We start from the raw sequence: 24,123 nt of genomic DNA on the forward strand, positions 1-24,123 counted from the left end.
TATAATTAAGTTTTCCTTCAAAACTTATCGCCTAACCCACATGTTCACAGCTATTTGACGTAAATATATATAAAAACGTCAACTTCTATTATTCAAATTCGACTAAAAAAATTTCTTAGTAGCTTGACTAAATCTTTATTTCTTTTGAATTGTTTTAATAATTAATTAAAGTGGTCCACTCGATGACAGCGATCGGACAGTGTGGATGTGAACTGGCGGCTTCTCTATTTAATAATAATAATAATATACTCTTAATAACGGTGATATAGGATAATAATAAAAAGATAAAAGATTTTTTAAATTAACTAATAACAATTCGCTATATAAAATAGTAATAGTAAAGGTTTTCTTAAAATTAATTATTTCCTTTACGAAGCGCACTAAAAGTAAAATTGGTTAAAATCGAAAAAAAATTAGTAAAAAAGGTTAATTAATATTAAAAGTTTACAAATATTTTATAATATTATAAATAACAAAATTAATAAAGTTTAGTTAGATAATATAAAATTGTAACGATTTCAAGCTTATAGTTATTATTATATTACAAGTATAAAAACACAATAAAAATAATAAGTTTTTCAGCTTCCTGTAAAGGTTTAAAAAAAAAAAGAAAAGTTATTAAATAAACTTTATATAAACAAAAAAATGGCCCTAAAAAATTCTTCTGGGCGACTTGGTACAGTTTTTTTTATTGAAGCAATGATTAGCGCCTCAACTATATTGTTTGCTAATAGCTACGAGAAAGGGGCTTTCACCACATGCTCATAATGCGTTCTTTAAAGCTAATTTATGGTAGTAGGTTATACGAATGTTGGCCGCGCATTATATTAGCATTAAAACACGTGAAACTAAAATAGGTTCATATATTAAAAGTGGTAGAAAGTATGGTAAAAAATTGTTACTTATTTAGTAAATCAATGTGAAAGATAACTAAAATAGGCCCACCTCATAAGTGGTTCAGAGCGGTTTAAAAATAGGTTTTTTACTTCTTTAAAATACTTTTAAAGTGCAAATCTTACGGCAGACAAGATATACTAAAATAGGCCCATGTATTTTTAACTGTACAAAGTAGGGTTAAAATGGTTCTTTTTTACTTATTTGAAGATCTATACAGTACAAATCCTCCAGCGTGCAAATTATACTTAATAATGGCTCAAAAGGGGATTTAAAAAATGATTTTTTAAAAAAATCATTAAGGCGCAAATCCTACTTCCCACGTGTAAAAAGCCCTAAAATTTTACTAATGCAAATACCACGTGAACAGCCACGGGCTTAATTTAATATGATTAGTCCTTTTCCTACCGTATTTGCTCGGGGTCTATTAGAAGCTTCACTTCGCGATATTCCTTTAAAGTATTTTCTGTTTTTAAACTTTTTATAAGTTCCAGAAGCTCCAACTTTTCAAAAGCCTTATAATAACAATATTAATAACGAAAACTTTAAGAGCAAAAATATAATTATAATAATAATAGTACTCATAATTACATAAAAGCAGCAATATTATGATTATTAACCTTTAGAGCAACAATAATATATACTAATAATAAAATATATAATAACAAATATAACTTTCAAGTGAATAAAAATATATAATATAGTAAACAAAATATTAACAACTTTTAGAGAAGTAATCATTATATATAATATTAAAAGTGAAAATAATAAACATAGAAATAATAACTTTTTGTGCAGTTATAATATATAATTATAAAAAATATAATAATTATATATTATATTGATAGCAAAAATAATAATAATAACTTTCAGAGCAATAAAACGATCGTAATGCTGCACGCAATTTTTGGAGGCCAATGAAAAACTCTCGTAGTTTTTATAAACCATTTCAAAGTTTACTCTCTACAAACGTAAATATTATAAACTATTATATAATGATGATAAAAAATAAATAAAATAAAAATAATAATAAAAATAAATTAAAAATTGTTATTATGTTTTTTATAAAATAATAAATAATAATTATTGTAGAATATTTTTATTATGCTATAGTTTTATAAAGCGATCAATAATACTTATAGTTTTTTTTATATTATTTTAGAAAGTTTTAAAAAAGTTAAAAGTAATCATTAATAAGTTTGTATAATAAATGTTATTAAAAAAAAATATTACTTTGGAATGTTTTTTATTATTTTGTTATATTATTAAAAAGTATTTTTAATCGAGTATAATTATTACAGTAAAACAAAAATATATATATTTTTATATTTATTATAATTTTATTATTATTAACTATAATAATAGGAAAAATATATAAATATTAATACTACCGGAAAATATATTTCATATTTTTTTTATTTGTTAAAAAGTTTTTCACTAAAAAAAAGGCGCAAGTTACCTCCACGTGGAACGTCTCCATGCAGTTTACAAGAGAGACTAGCAAAATAAATTCCAAAGCAGAAATGGCTATAAAATTCATTAAAAATATAATAAAAATTATAATAATAATAATAACTGTTACTAATATTACAACGAGTTCCAAAGATATATAAAAAGTATTAGCGAAGTGCTAAAAAAATAATTCACTTTGGGTTTTCTTTTTTTTTACTTATTATAATTTTTTATTAGCTTCATTACACTAGAAACTTAAATTAAATAATAAATAAATTAAAGTAAATACTACACAAAATTATTTTAAATAAATAAATATAATAAATAAATTAAAAGTATAATGAATAAATAATAATCATAAAAATAAATATTATTGAAAAAATATTTTATACAAATAATAACAGTAATGAGGAAGTAAACGTTTTATTTCTTAAATATTTTTATTTATAATAATAATAAAATATATATTTAATCAAAAGTTTATAAGTAATACACATATATACTAGTGAAATGTAGTAATTTTAAAAAATATATAACCATATTATAAGATAAGTATAACTTTCCATTTATAAATAATAAAAACTAGTAAAAAATTAATGATAATATACTTTTTTATATATGAAATTAATGTTAAGGAGTAAAAAAACCAACTCATATTTACTAGTAAAATAAAGAAATTTGTAAAAGGTCATTTATTAAATTAAAAAAACAGTTATTATCTTAATAAGAAAAGTATACCTTTTCATATATAAAATAATATATTCGGAAAAGTAATAGTAATAACGCCCTTTATATATAAAATAATAAGAACTAATATCTACAATATAATGAAATATATAATGAATAGCCATTATTTAAATTTAATATTAATAAAGATAAAATAGTTACTTATACATAATACAATAATATTTAGTAAAAAAAATAAACTTTATATACACAGTAATAATAATAAAGTATAAAAAATATATAATTAAATAATAATAATAGTAATAATAATGAATATAATCATAATAATAATAACACTGAAGTATAGCTCGAGTTTTACTGAAAGTTTGCTGGAGGAAACATTAGTTTATTAACTTCGAAGTGAGCTGAAAAGTCATTGAAGCACTCAAATGACACAAAACATTTACCTTTATATCAAAAAAGTATTATAATTATTATTAATTTTTTTCCATTTAATAATTTTTTGTTCATAAAATTTTGTGTTATAAAATTGTCATATTTTTTATTGATTCGCTATATTTCTTCAAGTGAATTTAATGTACTTTTTATTATAAGTTTATTATTATTACTACTATAAATATTATTAGTAGTAGTTTTTAAGTGTTGAACTTCATTATAATATTTTATTGGTGTTCATTAAATTTTGTGATAGGGATTGTAATAATATTTTTTTGGGTAGTAATAATTCTTCACGTATATTTTTTGTACTATTTACTTAAAGTTTATTATTATTATTATTTTTCAACTGTGGATCCATCACAAAAACTTTAACTTTCCTTATTTGGTTTTCATTAAATTTTGTTTAAAATTATAATAAATTTATTTTTTTTTGATTCGTTTAAAGTTCATCACAATAATTATTTTTTTAAAATTTTACTACCAAGTTATTATTATCTTTTTACTTTACGTGTTAAATCCTTCACAAAAAGTTTAATTATAATTTTTCTTGTTTTCATTATATTTTGTGTTGTCCGTTATAAATTTTTTCTTCCGTTTACTTTTTTTAATGAATTTTTCTTCTTTTTATAAAAAATTTATTATTATTATTTTACTTCAACTGTTAATTTCATATAAAACCTTAAACTTCTCCAGTTTTTATTAAATTATGAGTTATTTATAATAATAAAAATTTATTTTTATTTTAATTCGTTTATATTTCTCTCCGCGGATAAATTTTATTTATAATTATAAGTTTATTATCAATTTTACTAGCACTGTATATAGTATTATTATTATCGTTAATAAAATATATTTATGCTATAATAAACCCATAAATTTAATGAAATATATTATTTATTTAAAAATAAAACACTTGTCAGTACTCGATTTAAATATAATAATAATAATAATAATAATAATAATAATAATAATAATAATAATCACTAAAAGTGTTTTAAGTCCATCCAAAGTCGGATCAACATCGTATTGTTTTTTAATAAGTTGTTTGGTGCTCACCTCTTCTGCAAGTTTCTTATAAATATATATTATTTATTAATAATAATATTATTATTATTATAATTATCAATACTTTAACATGATTATTCCAAGTCTCCTCTCCAGGAAGAAGCAAGAAGTTCTCAAAAAAAAAATAAAAACTTTCAAAGCTGAGATGACAAGTGTACAGAATTCTCTTAGAAAAACGTGACTTTACGCGTTTTTCAAAAGTTTCGGTGATATCCTGAAAAAATAAAATTCCAGTTATTTTTTATTTATTTATTATTATAAATTATATAATTTTTATATTTAATATTGTTGCTGGAAACGTTTCATATGAATTTTATAACAATTTCTACTATAAAATTTTTTTTTGTTTACGTATTAATATTTTTGTATATAAATATAACATTTTTCATTTATTTATTAATAATATAAATATTATATTTATTATTTTTTATCGCAAAAGTTTTCTTATTTTCTTATATTTAATTATTATGGCCGAAAAAATTTTGTATGTATTTTTTTATACCAAGTTCCATATATTTTATTTACTTTTACTTACATACTACTAATATTTTTATATATAAATATAATATATATGTATTTATATTTCATATTATACTTAATATTTTTATTGCAACGCCGTTTTATTTGCTCATTTATTTTAGATTTATAATAAAAGTATATATTTATTATTTATTTTAACAAAAAAGTTTATAAAGTATATACTTTTTTTTATCAATTTTTAGAATGTTGATTTATTTTTATTTAATAATTTATTTATATAAAAAATTTACGTATTGTTTATATTTATTTTATTATATATTTTATGTACGATATTTATTTTTTTATATTAATTTTGATATATTTTTATTATTAACTTTTTAAAAGTTTTTTATTTCTTATATAAATTTTATATTATTATTATTATTATGAATCATTAATATATAAAATATTATTTTTATATAATATTATATATTATTATTTAGATCTATATTTATTTATTATCGTTTATAGATTTATATGCAACTCATATATTTCTATCATTATTATTTATTTACCTTTAAAAATATTTTATTCGTCAAGATAATTTTTTATATATAATTATTTGCTTATATATTTAAAAGGGATTATAATATATTCTTTAAAGAATTTTTTATTTATTATTATCATTTTTTTCATATATTTCACATATTCTTATAAAATTTATATTATATTTATTATTTTTTATAATAATAACTTTTATAATTTTTATTAAGTAGTTATATATAAACAAGACATAATGACAAAAATATTTATTTATTTATAAATAAATATTTTTGTCATTATAATTTTATTAGTTTTTACATATTATTTATTTTTTATTATTTTTATTGTTATAATAAATTTGTTTTACGTTTACTAGAGTTTTCTATAAATAAAATAATACTATTTTATTTTTCTTATATATTATTATTCATTATTAATATAAATTTCATTATTATCTTTTTATTTATATTTATTATTTTTAATAAAACTTCTATTATTATTATTTTTATTTTTATTACTATAATAATATATTTTCTATAAATAAAAAATAATATTTATTTTCTTTTAATATTATTATTAATATGATTTTTATCATAATTACGTTCTATTAATATCTATTTTTTTGGTTAATATATTTTTCTGTTATTATTTATTTTTTTTAAATATTTTTAATAGCTATAATAATTTTTTGGTTACATTTATTATCATTTCATATAAAAAATTAATAATTTTATTAATTATTTTATTTGATATTTTTATTTATTATTGTTAATATAACTTTCATTATTGTTTTTTTATTTATATTAACTTTTTAAAAACTTTTTTGTTATTATGCTTTGATATTATTATAATAATTTTTTATTTTGTTTAATTTTAATTTATTAAATTTGCTATAATATAGAGTTTTCAAATTTTTTATAACTATTATTTTATTTCTTTATTAATATTATTAATTTTTGTATATACGCATTTATTTTTAATAAATATTTTATTATTACGGAAAAATTTTCTCATATTTTTTTCATTTTTTTTTTTAAAATTTATTTATAATTATTAATATTAATTTATTTTTATTAATATAATTATTAATTATAAATATAATTGTAATAATTATTATTAACTTATTATTAAAAATATTAATTATTATTTACTTTCTTTTTTATATTTTAATTTTTATTATTATTTCTTTAATTATATGCTTTAAATATTTTTATTAATATTTTTTATATTATATTTAGTGTTGCTGATATAAAGTTTATAACAAGAAACGTTCAATAATTTTATATTTATAAAGATAAATTTTACTTATAAATTTTATTTTTTTATTTAAATTATTATCTTTTATTAATATTTATAATTTATTTATTTTAATTAATTATTTATTTTTATTAATTTTCATTATTATTAGAATTTTTTATTTTTATTTGTTATTTATTTGGAAATAAAAAATTTTATTTTTTTAAAATATTTTATATTATTATTTTAAATATTTTATTTACTATTTATTTATTTTTATTTATTTTTATTATTATTATAATTTTTATTAACAATTATTTAATATTTATTTAGAATTTAAAAAAAAAAAATTAATAATAAAATATTTTAGTGCCAGCATTATATTTTTAATACTATTATTATGATTTTTATTAACATTTACTTAATATTTTTATAAAAAATTTTATTATTATTTATAATATAATATATTTCTTAATACTTCGTTTCTTTAAAAATACTTTTATTTTTTTTTTAAATCATGTGAATGAAATATTAGTTTTATAAACTTTTTATTTACTTAAAAATTCATTATTATTATAAGTCTATATTAAATCATAAATATAACTATTTTTTATATATTTATTAATTGTATACTATAAAAAAAATTTATAATTATAATTTTCGGCTATATTTTTAATAATTCACAAAATTTTAATATTCAAAAATTTATTTAATAATATATTAATTTAATTTTTTCATTAGAATTTTTTTTCTTTCCCACTTATTGAATTTATTTACTATTATTTTATAAATGTTCCTTTATTAATTTATTATTATTATTATTGTTGTTGTTGTTGTTGTTATAATTGTTATATTATTATTAATCATTTTTGTTTTCATTAGTACTTTTATTGTTATTAAAATTTATAAATTAATATTAATGTTATTTATTATTATTAACATAAACCATTTGAGAATCGGCTGCAATAACACAAACAGGAAGAGTGGAAGACACAGTCCAGTCCAAAAGGTTGTATAGTAAAATCTATTAATAGTAGAACATTTAAAAAAGTGATATTTTATTAATGATAATAATAATAAAATTTTCATAATTTTTAATAGTATAAACTAGACGGCCTCAAAATAAAAATAAGGAAAACCCACGTAGCAAAAGGAAGAAGCAAAACGAGATGAATAAATAAGTGAATATATATACTAGTATTGCGCCTAACTCAGGACATAAAATGCTCATCACTACGAAAGTTATATAATAGCAATTATTGTTCGATGGTAGCAATTATCCAACAATTTATTAGCACTTTTCACAAGTATAAGTAATTTATCTCTTATTTTTTTTAAGGTGGACGCAAGGGCTCAACACTCAGGACTAAGTGTGGTGTTATATTTTTATGAAATAGCGCGCACAAGAGAGTCTTCTTTTTTACTTAATAATTATTATGTTCGAATTATTACTGTATTTTTAGGTTTTTCATAATTCTATATTATAATATATTAAAGTCTATAATATAAAATAATTAATAGGTTACAGTATATATTAGTTTTGAGGCTAAAGACTAGTGAAATTTAACAATCAAGAAATTTTTTTATTATACTTATTAGGAAATTTTACTCTAAATATTTAAGTCTTTAAAAAAAATTTAGAAGTGTTTTTTTATAAAATATTATAATACTTTCTTAATTTATTTATTTTTAAAAAGTATATAATAAAAATAGACATATAGTAAACTTAACTTTATAAACTTTTACTAATATAATAATAAAAAATATTTCTATAAACTTTTATGTTAAACTTTTCGTTAATTATTTCAAAAAAAAATTATTAAATTATAATATTTTATTAAAACTTTAATTATAATTAAGATAATAATTTAGTTATAACATTTAAACAAAAATAAATTCGTTAAAAAAAATATTATTTAAAAATTTATTGTATATCTAGACTTTGCTTAATAAAAATATTTCATATATAAACATTTTAATACAGTCTTAAAATAATAATCCAAAAACTTCTCTTATAAATAAAACCAAAAAAAATAGTTAAGGAAATTAGTGGAAACGAAAATTAAAATAAAAGTTTTATTATCAATTTAATATAAATTTATAAAATAAAATTTAAAAAAACATTAAAATTATTAAAATTTAAACTTTAGATGAATATAAAATTATTAAAACTCAAATAAATTTAAAAATGAAATTTTATTTTAAATTTTAATAATCTTTAAAAAATCATAATGAACTAATAAAGCAGTAGAGGATAATATAAATTACAACTTACTTGTCGAGTAGTTGAAGTAAATTTATTCAAATCTCGAAGAAAAAAAATAATCTGAAAAAGGTGTAAATTAAAATTAAAAAAAATAAATTCATAAGATAATTTCCGAGAAAATAAATAAAGAAAAAAATATATTTATAATAATATTATTAATAAATTAGAAAAAGAAAAGAGTTTTTAAATTACTAAAATAATTTAAATTAATATTATTTCTAAAAATAAAATTTTTTTTAATTAACGCCAGAAGATCCAAATTTATAAATAATTTTAGCTATAATTAAAAAAAGTTATTATAAAGAAACTTAAATTGTTTAATCATAAAAACGTTTCATTTAAAATCCGATAGAATTTTTAGTAAATTAAAAAAATTATAAAAGAACTTAATTTTAGTTATTAAAATTTTACAATTATTATTAAGTAAATTTAATAAAAATTTTGTTATAAATTTACATAAAATATTTTTAATACAATAATAAATAATAAATAGAATAAAATTTAAAACTATTGAAATCTATAAAAAAAATATTCTTCTGATAAATTTCCAAAAGAATAAATTAATAACGATTTCCTTCAATACAGAATTTTTTTTCAAATAAGAATTTAAACAAAATAAATTATAACAACTACAATTAAAAATAAAATTTTAAAATTACAACAAAAAACTATAAAAAATAAAATCCAAAATTTATAATTACAAACAATATAATATTATTCTTTAAAAAATTTATACAAAATCCATAAAAACTATTAAATTTTATTTAAAATTACTCGTCTATAAAATTTTAAAAAGAATAAATTAATAACAAATTTCTTAAATCCAATTTTTTTTCTAGATTAGAATAAAAAATTGAATGAATTAAATTTACAAAAAAATTTATTTCAAAATTAGAACAAATAATTAATGATAAAAGTCAAAAATAAAAAAAATTATTCTTTAAAAAAATATAAAAGAAATACATCAAAAACTGTAGAATTCAATATAATAAATTAATAATGACTTCTCAATAAAATTAATTCTACTAAAAATTATAGCAAATAACTTTATGAAAAAATTTACTGAAAAAGATATTTAAAACTTGGAAAATATAATAAAAAAATTATCCGTCTTAAAAATTTAAAAAAAGTAATTTGTAACGACTACCTCAAAAAAAAAATTTCAAATAAAAATTTAAAACATTAAATCAAATTAATTATTAAAAAATCATAACAAAAATTTAAGAAAAATAAAATCAAAACCTTAAAAATCTCTTAAAATTTTATAAAAGTTTATATAAATATATAAACAAACAGGCTTCCTAATGAAATTTTCTGAAGACATAATTTTATAAATCTCATCCAATACTTCTTTAACGGATCCTTCCTTAACCTATTCAATAAAGGTTGTGAAAAATAGGAAACTTTAATAATAAATTTATAAAGAAAGTAAGTGATAAAGATTAATAAAATTAAATAAGTTTACGAAATAGTTAATTTATAATGAAGAATCTAATTTTATTTTCCAAAAAAAATAATTATTTAAATTAAACTTTTATAAAATTGTATAAATATACATTATAATTAGCAATAGAATCTTCGTCACTTTCCTCCTGCTGATCGCTGAATTCCATAAATATTTCGTTTTGACTATGAATATTCAATTGACGTAAAATAGATTTCACAGATTGTTTTAAATCTTTATCCAAAACTCCGTATAAAGATACAAGAATATAATCTATAGAAAGCTAAATTAATACTAAAGTCGTAAATAACTACAAACAATTACTTTGGGGAGAACTAAACTTTGTCAATTTTTCTAGCGCCTTTAAAATAATCTTTATAAATATAAAGAATATTCAAAATAAATAAAAAAATAAAAGTTTGCTTAAGTAAACCGTATTTTTCGAAGAGCCATCAGGACCCACCAACAATAATGAATTACCAACACCATTCATAAAAGCACTTTTGAAAAAAGTATAAACCTCACTATTACATATAAAGTTTATCAAATAATTAAGAAGACCGCTTGTTTGAAATAATTTACTGTATTATGATAAGTAAGAACGTTAAGCCGTAAGGCAAGCAAACAAAGGCAAACCTTTTACAAACTAAAGTAAAACTAACATAACCTGAAAACTAAATATAAATTTCATTTAATACCTTAGAATTTTATAATAACAATCTTATACTTTTTAAAATAAAAAATATATATAAAATTAACTCTATTTTATCCTTAATACCAATCAAAAATTCATCTCTCTGTTCCACATAGCGCAAAGTTAAGCGCTTCATCAAAATCTTTTTTAATTTTAAAAACTTCTCTCTATTTATTTCAGCTTCCTCTAAAGTCATGGAAGATCACAAGAACTTAAATAAACTTCAAAGGAAAAAAATCGAACTGAATAATACTTTTTACCGAGAAAAAGTACTATTCATATTATTTATTGACGCACAGCGCTTTCTGATAGCTCGATCGAAATAACAAGCATTGAATATTCGAGCTCTTTGAGTTATGACTGCGTAAAATTATAATTGGTCACAAGGGTAGGGAGTACTATGCGTGCACTGCCCCATGGCTCGTATTTCTCTTTTTGGTTATAAAACAGATTAGTATTGCGATCTATCCGGTTGTAAAGGGCATCCTTGCTTTCGTTACTCGAGCTGTCATAGGGCACTGTCCACTATTTTGCGCAAACTGTGATACCTTTGATAAAAGGCGTGGCAATTCTCTATTGTTGCACTTGAAGCAGGGTAGAAATCTGATCACCGAGAAGATAAAATCAGCTATCCCTATTGAAGGTGATGCTCTTGGATATACAAAACACTATTTGACCAGCTTAAAATTGCAATGCCTCCCCTAATGGTACACATATTGTGATAGAGAAGCAAAGTTTTGCTTTATTAGAGTACAGTTGTTACCAATTCGTTATTCACTAACTCCATAAAGCGGTGGTGTAGTGCTCATTCTTAAAGATTGACAATTTTTGTGACATTAAATACGCATTTACTATTAAGTACTTGTTATCTTTTACTTTTAAGCAGTACTCTTATTATCGTTATTTCCTTTGAGTCGGTAGCCCGTTTTAAAAGCTACTTTGACACTTTCAACATTTTATTAAATATTAAGTTCTTAGCCAATATTATAAAATATTTATATTGAGATTGAATTGTTAGAATAGGTTGTTTACAGAGATAAATTCAGTCGTTATAATTTTTTATTTCCGTATATCCATCTAAATTCCTGTATGCCTTTTTCTGAGTGTATAATGCCGTAAGAACTTGGACCCTGAGCTTAATTATTGAGATGTCAGGTTTTGTCTAATTAACGAATCCTTTGATAAGATCCAATAATTCATAGTATGTACAAGTGCCCATGGAACCTGGGTTGCAAACGCTATGAAGTGGTTAAGATAGAAGTTTAGAACTGATTATTTTAAGTTTTCTATATTACGTTCAACCATAGCTGCTTGACCAAAACTCAATAGTGTGGGGATCTCCTTCGTGTTAATTCCGATAAATTATCAATTTAATTATTCTAAAGTTAACCTTTATGTTACCTAATATTAATGATTTTGGATCGCTGACCTGCATCCTTTTAAGCTTTTTGTTTTAAGTTCAAAATACCATTTGCCCTCTTGTTTGTCTCCATGTAAAGCTTTCTTTTAACTAAAAACATCAATCTCTCAGTTTGTTGGCCAATCCATTAGTTCCATGAGGCTATTAACTCTTGTTCATTACATATTAATAATAATTAGGTTAGAACTAGTTTCTCCAAGCTGAATGAAGGTTTTACCGAATAAACTACAGTATTAACAAGTTCTCCTCAAGTAGATCAAACTTACTAGCACTCTAGTTTTGAAGTCGAACATTATAATTTAAAAGGAAACCCGAATGTATTTAATTGGCAGAATGACGTCAAAATTAGCGTTTATGTAGGCATTCGCACTATCAAACTAGACTACGTCTACTATGTAGGTGTGGCGACCTAATGACTGATTCGAGGCTATTAGAATTTAGGAAAATATAAAAAATAAAAGAATATATATAATATGTAAATAATAATATGCAAGAGTGATATGATAATAAATAATATAATAAAGCTTGTCTGCATTTATTATTTATTTATCTATGTATTAAAAGCGTTTCCTGGTGCTCGTTGGAGTTAACAACTTCGGAAACCCTGCTCTCAAGAAGGTTTTTAATTTTCCACGAGTACAAGTAAGATAATTATCTTAACATGTGCCCTTCATGACCAATAAAGACTCCCAACTTTGGTTTCAACTGTCATGCTTAGAGTGCTCGCGTGAGTGGCGGTATTGTGCGCTTCCCTCAACTTGTAAGTGAGTTCTTCCGCTAATAGGCGCTTAGAGCGGCCAGCTATCCGTTCGTAGAGGGCGACGGTTGTATTTCGAAGAGTGTGGTTAGCAACTCAATCCGTAGTTCGTGGTGACTTTTCAACATCAAGAAAGACAGCGCCGGTGGCTTTTCTAAAATTAAAGGCTCTGGGCGTCCACCCAGATAGGCGAAGAATTAGTTGGATCGTTAGTGCCCCTTACGAAAATCAAACTAAAATTAATAAAATCCCACGAGTGTCCACAAACCGCCTCCAAACTTATGTGTCACCACTTCACCAGCTCTGATTGTGAGACTCTGATGTCTTTAAATCACGACTCCCGCCCTCTTCCATAGCCGAAGGTCAACACTGAGTTGACGGGGTTGATAAATGACTGTTTTTCATTACAAAAGCTTCGCAGTAATTATACTATAATAACGGAATCGATGAGTTAATCAATATTAGTTACCACACTTAAGAAAATTATTTTTTATAGTAATTTTTTTTGCCACACTAATAAAAAGAATTTGAGGAAGTAATCAATATCAGTGTCATGACCAATGAAAATACTATTTTTGTGTATTAAATTTGTTTTTAATTTAAATTTGTAGCTATTTCTTGTTAGAGGTGACAAAACCTCCATTTGTTGCTACCTACATCATAAATTCGTCTTCTTTCCCACTTTAAGAGACCCTATGATATCCTCGTTTTTATTATGCTCCTTGTGCTTTTCAAATTTAACACTTGGAGTTTGCGAGCCGTGTCGGACCAATTTTTATTCTTTAAAGCTTAACAAACACTCTTATTGGTTCTAAGTTGTTTGATTTTATGTCCTTGTAGTTTTCACCATCGTCAAGTGCAATAATATGTTTCCTATGACCTTAGTTTTAGTATCATTGTAAAATATTTGTCATTCATCCACTTTAGCAATGCCTACACTTTGGTTCTCAATAAGGTCAAAACCTAAACCAGCAGATGAGTTTGTTACTAACTTTAACATATCCTCTTAATTACTACTTCGAAAGCCTCCCAACTTTTAACATTCTTTTCAACAACGTTGAGAGGTTCACTACTATTAAAATATCGTCCGAGTTGAGAAATTCTTTCTGTCGATATCAACACCGAAGTCATTTCTAATTTCTCCCATGCGGGAAGGTTTTGCTTCAGTAGAGTTCCTACTGTTAACTTTCATTCGTATAGAAACGAAAAGATTGTCTTGGTAGGAGTTCTTAGAGTTTATGTTAAGTTTACTTGATTATTGATCGTAATAACAAAGTATTAGCTTACCAAGACTGAGACTTCTGCCCCAGAAATTTACCATGCTTTATAAGTCATAATATAATATGGTATCAGCAAAATTCATTACTTCCTTAATCATAGACTTAGTCAGTTCATGATATCTTTCACCTATCGGGTTGTGAGCATCTGGCATTATCCACGGAAATTTGATCCATCTAATTTCAAAACATCTACCCAATTTTTAAGAAGAAACCCCCCCACCCCATTCCCCTTTGTCCAAATGAAATTATTAAATAATATTAACCCCTTAAACATTAATTAAAAACTCGTCAATCTTTACATTAGCTTTTTAAGAAAAATTTTACGCTTAGAGATTATGGGCCCCCCATATATACCTACCTTAAGAAAATCAAGGGTCATGTTCCATTTTATTCCAAATATTTAAGTGCATATAGTCTAATCTTGCTATTCTTCAATGATTGACTGCATCAAAGCTGCTTGTATCCATACTTTTTTACTCTAGAATTCTTTCCTTCAGAATTTTCAAAAGAATAATGGGGCCCAGTGCTCTAAGATTCATGCCATATAAGCTTTGTCCTAACTACATTTGTGCCCAATCGGTAAAGACGTCATGGTATCTCAGCAAAAAATTTAGAGCTTCCACAATTTTTCGGTCTATTCCTTGCAATAATTTTTAGAGTACCATGTATGCCTCCTGCGACCTACATGATCAATAGAAGACCCAATTGGAACTTAGGGTGCAAAAGAGTTTTTTTTGTCAATAAATTCGCTATCAACTGTTAGACCGCATTGAAACTTAAAGCTCCGAAGTATATAACAACTAGCTTTAATGTTTAGTATGATGTCCCTCGCAGGAGACATCGTTAATACAACGTGCTTCTGTAGACCTCTATTCAGGATACGGCTAGAACTATCTTTAGTAGTGTAAAACGAAAGAATTGGGTAGTAACTTACCTTTTCTTCTCGACCTCTCCGAATGTCCCGCATGTAAAACATTAACACTGAAAAAAACGTGTCTTCATCGCGGCCAATATTTTGTCATCGATTATATGTTATAATGTTTTCCAGAAAAGTTGATACTATAATTCTTATCATTAAATCTTAGGTAACTATTTTTCCTAAGTTGCTGGTATCTAACTTATACAGGAATTGTACTGCCTCGAATATTTCGGTTCTCATTAATTTATTATAGTTACCAGGTGTTAGCCAGTTTTACTGGAGAGTTACAGGTTAAGAGGAGTTACACAACATCATTCTCGATGGACACAATTCCAAGCAGGCAATTTATTGTTGCTTATAGAAAGCCTATATATATATATATAAACACTTAACATAAAACAAAACCCACATTAAAACAATATCTGAACAACTATACACATCAACCCCTACGTAGTCACCTAGCTTTTACTAGAAAATTCAATTATAATTTGCTAATAAGAAAACAATTTTTGTGATATAACGCATTTTAACTAATTTAAAAATATATAAAATGTTTATACAACTTTGTAAGAAACATGAAAACTAATTTACAATTAGATAAAAGAAAAAAAACTAACAATGAGAATATATTAACAAAGATACTCATGCGCATGAACTTTAATAAGCAAATTAGAATTCAAGTTTATTTTTAATACAAAGTTAACTAATTATTTCTAGAAAACGTATATAAAAAGAGTGTTGGAACGGTCAAAAGAAATTAATTATTGCTAATTTGCATTTTCCTCACTTTTTGACTATACATTAAATTTACTATAAAAAAGTAAAAAAAAATTTTAAGATTATTTACTTAAATTAGCTTCTTTTGGTCTAATTAGCTGGAAGGATAGAAAGTACTACTTATTGCTACGCATATTTTATATCGTCCATAGTTATATTATAGTTTTTACCACTAAAACAAACATTTTTGAGGTTTACTAAATCAAGCAAGGGTCCACTTTTGATACCTATAGTAGAAAATAGCCTTTTGCTTATTTCTTTATGTTTTTATTTTCTACCTTTTTTTTAATTTCAAATTGTTTTTTTATTTCAAGCTCTTGGTTATAAGTTTTATTCTCGCCTATGGGCAGCTTAGCTCCTTTCTCATATTGAGATCTTATTTGTTTTTTCCCATCCTTCTGCTAGGCTTTTATTAGTTTTACTTTTTTGTTTCTTCTATATTTTCTATCTTTAGCTCTTAAAGAGTTCTGTTGTAGACGCTTTCTTTCTTAAAATCTTAGGGTCGTAACAGTTATTATCTAAAGGGATGCCGAAAATATTGTTTTTAGCTGTAAGGCTAAATAGTTGCGCTAAGATTTACAAGGCAGTTGGGTAATGTTGAGGAAAAGATCCAAGTTCATAAGTTTTAATGAAAATTACCATTTATGCAATTTTAATGATTATTATTTAAATTATTTCATTTCTGAGTTGTTAGTGTATAATGAAGGTTCACGGGCAATAAACCAGCGGTCGTGTTTAATTTTATTCAGTGCTTTTTTTGTTTTAGTCACATCTGTACGTCTATATATATATATATATATATATTTGTTTACAATTAATTTTAAAGGACTTTGAGGTTTAGATATCGGACAGTAATGGTTTAAATACCCTAACATGTAAGGGTAAGTCTCAATTCGAAAAATAACGATATATAAGTAAAAAAAGTTAGAATTTTATTTTTAAACAATGTAAAAAATTTATTTTATTTATAACTTAAATTTATAAAAATTTGAAGCCGTAGATATATAAAATAAACCTTAAAAAATGAAATGGTATATATATGGTGGCAGAATTTATGGAAAACAAATGAAATATATGTATAAAGTAAGTATACGTAAAATAAAGAATGAAATATATCACAAAGAGAATATTATTAACAGGTTTTCGAACTGCCCTTTACAAAAGGAGAAAATTATTTGAAGATATCTACAATGTAAACTATATCTATTTTTGGTTTTCTGTAAATTTTGCATGATTTACTTTTAATTAATAAATTTTATTTATGTTCTGGTTTTTTCTTTTGTTTTTGCTTTAAATTGAGTTTTTCAGCTTTTTAGTATTAATAAATTATTTTTTTAAAAAATTTTTAAGTTTATTTCTCTTGGTGATATCTAATTTGTCAAATACCGCGTTAAACAGTCTTTTTAGAAGAATGCGCTTTTACCGGTTACAAAGTCAAAGAACCTGCCTCTAAATATAATAATAATCTCCTCATTATCATCAAGGTAAGACAGAAAAGTATACTATAAGCCTATTTTTCTATATCCGGCTTAACTTAAAGGAAGGTATTTCACCATAAGGGTAATTAACCAGGACAACGTCAGCCCCTGATCATTTAGTCAAGGCATGATATAAACCATAGGACAGACATACACCGTTACGAGTCAAGGCCAGGAAGGCAGATAGTTACTTGACATCTCACTGCAGTTCGCTTTAACTACTTTAAAGCAGAATTGCTGAATTTTTAACTATAGGTGATCTTTTTCGTACGCTTTTACCATGGTAGCCTGGAAACATAAGGCCATTATCACTCTACCCCACAATGTACTTGACTGTAACGAGGCTCGCAAGTATGAACCATCGGCACTTCCCTACATTATAAGAGGCAAAAGTTTAACTTTAAATCATGACATTGGTATAGTCCAGATCGCTGTGGCCTCCGCTGTAGTAATGGATACTTTAGCCAACATCCGCCCTAAGGAAAGAGACTAATAGAAAGAAAAAAAGGTTGAAAGAGCGTGCGGAAGTTGACTCGAGTATTGAGAGACGAGCGTTAAAGCATTTATCTTTCATAAAGGTCTGGTGAAGACCTTAATTATCAAAAGGAACCTCTTGGGAGGGACAAAAGTGTTATTTACTAGATTTGTGTATTAACTAATCCGACATTGGAGTAAAAGAGAGTTTTACGTTTAGATTGACCCTTAAATATTCCACCGTATATTGTAACATATATTTTCATATCAATTTCTATCTTTACTCTGGTTACCTCCTCACTATTGAAAGTAGGCTTTCTCGATGCTGTTGATTATCAGTGCCCAAGCGTGTCTTTATGTTCCTTATTACTAATTGTGATTTGTAAGATACCTCAGGCGCTTCTTTACTATAGAGGTTAGGTATTGTAAACTATATGATCTTACATCATACAGTTTAGTTGACACCGAATTTACTTGGTACATTTCAGTTAAGCTAATTTTCATTAACCGAATGCTTCAATTAATACTTGTCTTTAATTTGTTATTTTTTGGAGTATACATAAAATTTTACGATTAATAAAGCAGAGAATGTTGCTTACACCTTGGGTCGTGAATGCGAGCTGGAACCATTACTAAGAGCTTAGCTGAGAACTCCATAAAAACATCTGAAAATCACTATACTAGATTACTAGCGAATTCCTAAATTATAACCTTCCTCACTTTTTTAAATACGGACGGCCGAAACGATTTACTAAGTTCAATGATAACTTTAAATGCAATATTATTACTGAAAAAAATAATACAATAGCCCTGATAATAGTGGTGAACTAATAGCAATAATATCAGTACTAGTGTTAATTAGTAATAATAATACATTATTGACATTATCCATATCAATAATACAATATTCGTAAAGCCAGTGTAGGCTTTACCAACATGAGCTAAAATCTTGAAAAAAAAATTGTCCCTATAGAGTAATTATCTATTATGACAGTTTCACTTATGAAAGCAGCAGCTTTGCAGGGAGAGAACCTCCCAAAACTCTCTCACTTGGGGAATGTAAATTAAGCAGTTTAAGTTATTTTACTTATAACGACTGTAGCATGCCAGAGCATAAATAAATAAATTAAGCAGAGGGTTTTTCCTCTTTTAGCAGTTTTTTGCCAGTAGTTGTTCGCTGGGCGTTTTACTCTTTGCTTGTTTATTATCTACACCCTGGCAATTCAAAGAAGGACCGCATAGGTTCGGTTTAAAGAAGAACCTCGTAAATACTGGTTTGAACAAAAACCTTGTAGACAGACTTTAGTAAAACTCCATTAACATTTCAACAGATAAACTAAAGTTTCGAGTTGGAGTAACTTTTAAAATTCTTTAAATATTTTATTACCGGTGAAAATTTTTTTTTTTGGATAATGAGCAATGGAAACTTTTAATCTACGTTAAACCCTAAACCGTTTAATTTGTGTAATATTCTAAAGGCACTCACTCACTCTTGCTCACTTGCTTTATAGATAGCAAACACTATCACAAGACCTTTAACCCTACAGATTAGCTTTAAATCCATTATTGGCTTTTTAAGGATAAATATGTACCCGGGTAGTTTGACATACTATAAGTTCTACGCCCTACCAACTTAAGCTAAAGGAGCACAAGTACGTTTTCGGAGGCGGGTGGGTTCATAATTTTTGATTTGGAAGGTCCTAAAGGAGAGTATTTATCTATTAACTTTTGAGCTCACCTGAGCCCACTCCCAAAAGGAATGGATTTAAACGGATTTTAGATAAAAATTGTTATATTAATGGCGCTAAAGATTTAGTAATGTTATTAAACTTGCTTGTAGTTGTTTGAACCTATGGCCATTAATTCAGGCTCATTGATATATGTACATATATTGTAATTTATTAAATAGTAAGCAAGCTTCTTTTACCGCTTTAGGGCGCTTGCGAGCCCGTACTCGCCTAGAAAGATTGAGTTAAAGAAAAATGAAAGATAGTGCGACCTTTGCACCTATGAGCTAGCATAATTCAGCGTCATAAGGATAAAGATAGAACGGCTTTATATCTTTTAACTGAAGGCGTCGTTCACTGTTATAATCTAAACTGTGAGACTTTATAAGTACTAGGAAAGCGGTTGCATTAATTCACCGTTTTTTCAAAAAAGAGAATTCAGTTCTATGCTTTTATGTGTGCGTTCCTGTTTATTCAGTTTTTTCTTTTTCTCTTCGTAATAAATATTTAAGTTCCCTTCAAATGATTACAGCTCCCTTGGCGTCTCTATAAATCAGAAACTAATACTTCACTTTTTAAAGGATTACTTCTTAAAATAGTGCATTAACCATTTGCATGAGTAAAAACTAACGACTGTACAAGAATATAATTTAAAGAATCCTAAAAGATAAAATTTTACATATTAAAATTGTAGAATTTTAATAAGAAAACAAAAGCAAGGAATTTGTAATTTCTATTAATACTTTTGATTATTTTAATAAGCTATAGTATAAGTAGGTCATTTAAGAGTTATACTTTCTTGCAACTCTCTGAACTGAAAGAATGCAACTTTTAAACAATTTAGCTAAAAATCTGTCATTTTTATTAAAAAAGAAGTTGCCTTAAATAATTAAGAAATGAAGAAAAAACAATAATGATTAATCTTTATAGACTATTCTATTAGTCTATTGAAAAAAATATATATAAGCATGAGGATATATATGTATTAGAAAATATAGATTTTACTGACAGGGGTACGTGGATATGCAAATGCAACTACTTTCAAATAGAAAAAATACAAAACGGTTGATATCTTTAATAAAAATTCTTAGAAATTAAAGAGAAATATATTTGCTTTTCAAACTAGAATTTTCCTCTGCTGGCTAATACTTACATTATTCCTGTTAAGTGGATTCAATATTTATAACTTTGCGGTGAACTTTCACTTCGTTTGTGGGTTATAACCTTAAAAAGTTTACAAGCACTTTAAATCTACGTGTGTAGATTTATGTATGCAATTAAGTTAAATTCTACAACTTACAAGTATGTAGAGCTCTATATAATAAACTTTTATATAAAGATTCCCACTGGTTGCTCCGTTTATTCTCTTAATTTCTTATAATAGCGTTTTGAAAAAGCTGATTTTAGATTTTTTTAATAAAAATGGCGGTATTATACGATTCTTATAATACTCATGAGTGCTTTAAAATATCCGCCAAGAAACGCAAACGCCTATAATTTTTTTTAATATAATAGTAAAAAGTACTCGTGACTAAAACTTTTCAGGAATATAATTGGCCATAGTCAATTGGGGACTGTTATTTTTAGTTATGGAGGAAAAAGTTTATCGAATGTCACGTGAGAAATAATTAAATACAGAGGAAAAGGAAAAAAAGGAAATGTAAAAGATATTAACTAAAATTGGGGGTCACAAATTAAACATGTGCTGTATCACGTGGTACGAGCGCATGGTGCAGTCAGAATGGTATAATATAATACGTGGTATGATTACGTAACTGATCATAGCTAACCCCACCAAATAATTTAGTGAAGTTTTTTATTTTTAATAATTATTTTTAAATAAATGCTTATTTAATTTTTTTTTTTAGTTTCTACTTATAAGTATTTTAAGGGCTCAAAATAATTGAGGACTATAGTCAAAAAACTCTATGGGCAAAAAAAAAAATTGATAAAGTTTATTTTCGTAACTCAATATTTTTAAAATAAAAATAATAAGAGTAAAATAATAATAATAACTTTTATGCTATAAAACTACTGCAAGCGGATAAAGCGGGTGGATTATTTCCTTTAACGATTCGCCTTGATAATAATAATATATTAAAAATAACAATTTATTAACAAAAAAGTTAAAAAGTAAAAAGATAATAATACTCAAAAGTAAATAATAATAATATTAAACTTTATAAATTTTATTGTTTACTATAATTAAAATTATTCCATTATATATAATAAAATAATAATAATATTTAAAGGGATTCATTATATTTTTATAAACTAATGAAAATACTTTTTATATTTAAAAGTAAATAAAAGTAGTGAAAAAAATTATAAAAGTGGTTATAGCAAAAGTTTATAAGCCTTAAAAAAAAAAGGAAAAAAAATTCATTTTTTTAATTCTAACCAAAAATATCCAAAAGTTTATTAACAAATTCTTTCATCAAAAAAAATGACAACAAATAGTTTGCAAATTTTAAAAAAGTAATTGATATTATTGAATCATGTTCACTTTTTCTGGTGAAGTTGGCTTTAATTTTATTTTATAAATTTAATATTAGAAATAATAATAAAAATCACTAAATTTTATGAAAAAATGAAGCCATAAAAAAGATTGCATTTTGCACAAGAAATTAATATCATATAAATGTCGGTATAACGATAATATTTTTAAGGATAGTACTACAAAAATTCAAAACTTTTTGTAAGTTTTATAATAATAAAGTAATACGGAACAAAAATTTTATTATAAATAAAATAAGGTGTACTAATTTTTTGAAAAGTTCACAAAAAAATAAATAAATAGAAGTAAAACTATAATAATTTTGTATAAATATATTATAAAAATTAGCATAATTATATAGAAGTTTCTATTATAACTTTATATAATAAATATTATTTATATATAGCATAAAAATATTTTTACATAAATAATGTATACAAAATGAACGTAGCCAACCGGATTCCAAAGTTAAATTAGAAGAGACCAATACTTTTCGATACGATGAAAAATTTTCTTTAAATAAACGTCTATAAACATGTTTTTTATAATCAAATAAAAATAAAAAAAGTAAGAAAAAAAATTCATTTTTTATAATGAATTTTATAATAAAAATTGTTACCGCGCGATTAAGTGTAAGTGATCACGTGCTCTCTTCCGCATGCTAAAAGATGGCTATTACATATTATTAAAACGAATTAAAAATAAAATAAAAGTACTCATCATCATGGAAAGAGAAACACGATAACATACGCGGTTCAGAATGTTCAACTTGAGAGTATATAATGATTAATAATAATAATAATAACTGTAATAAATATAAACAATTTTTTATTAAAAAAATTTCGTCCCAACTTTAATATAACTATAGCTTTAGTGATAAAGTTTTGGTGTTAAATAATCGTTTGTGTGCTACACAATCATATAGTAAAAAAATTTTATAATATTTTTTTTATTCAGGAAAAATATAAATAATAAAAAACTTTAATTAACCAATAGAAAACGCTTAAAAAAGAGATTAACGCAACACTATTGGGCAGTTTACACACAAAAGTTCGTCATTTGCTATATTTTTGTTCCGCTTAAGAATGACTACAATTGCGCAAAAAAAATATTATATATAAACAAAGAATATTTAAACGGATAAAAAATAATAAAATATATATTTTCCTAATAATAATTGTTCACAGCCTATTATATATCAAACTATATTTAATGATATAAAAAAGGTCTTATAAATATTTTACAATAATTATATTAAAAATATAAATCTCACCGTAAATACTGAATTCAAAAAATAACGTTACAATAAATTTTTTTGCATTGGCTCTCCTTAAGCAAGAAATTTAATAAAAAACTTATAGCTACCAAAAAAAAAATTAACGAAGTTTCCCGAAAAAAAATATTGGAGAGTACAATAATTTTCTCCTCAAAGCAAACCTGCTCTCATATAAAACGTAATAATAATAATTAATAATAATAAATTATAAATAATATTAATAAAAATTAATAAATAGTAAATATCTTTTTACGTCAAGTATAGTAAAGTGATAATCGTAAAACTGTAGAAAAAGTGGCTCTTTTCTTCCTAAAAATGAAAGAAAATATTCTTCAAAAGA

General features: G+C 23.8%; 1 protein-coding gene across 1 annotated transcript; it reads right to left on the bottom strand.

The window, feature by feature from the left end:
* Window positions 1–173: 173 nt before the first annotated feature.
* Window positions 174–10,836, bottom strand: LOC135122108 (origin recognition complex subunit 4-like). Its single transcript, XM_064046335.1, has 12 exons — window positions 10,809–10,836; window positions 10,597–10,757; window positions 10,335–10,412; window positions 9,050–9,100; window positions 7,721–7,798; window positions 4,601–4,750; window positions 4,456–4,542; window positions 3,368–3,479; window positions 2,354–2,421; window positions 1,762–1,857; window positions 1,303–1,409; window positions 174–224 (listed from the first exon to the last, which is right to left on the bottom strand). The coding sequence occupies exons 2-8, from the start codon at window positions 10,651–10,653 to the stop codon at window positions 3,414–3,416; spliced, it is 567 nt and encodes a 188-aa protein (XP_063902405.1). The 5' UTR covers window positions 10,654–10,757; window positions 10,809–10,836; the 3' UTR covers window positions 174–224; window positions 1,303–1,409; window positions 1,762–1,857; window positions 2,354–2,421; window positions 3,368–3,413.
* Window positions 10,837–24,123: the final 13,287 nt, after the last annotated feature.

The sequence above is a fragment of the Zophobas morio genome, unplaced genomic scaffold, assembly GCF_036711695.1.
Source record: "Zophobas morio isolate AGI-343-1 ecotype UQ-CSIRO unplaced genomic scaffold, CSIRO_AGI_Zmor_V1 ptg000891l, whole genome shotgun sequence".
Taxonomy (NCBI): Eukaryota; Metazoa; Arthropoda; class Insecta; order Coleoptera; family Tenebrionidae; genus Zophobas; species Zophobas morio.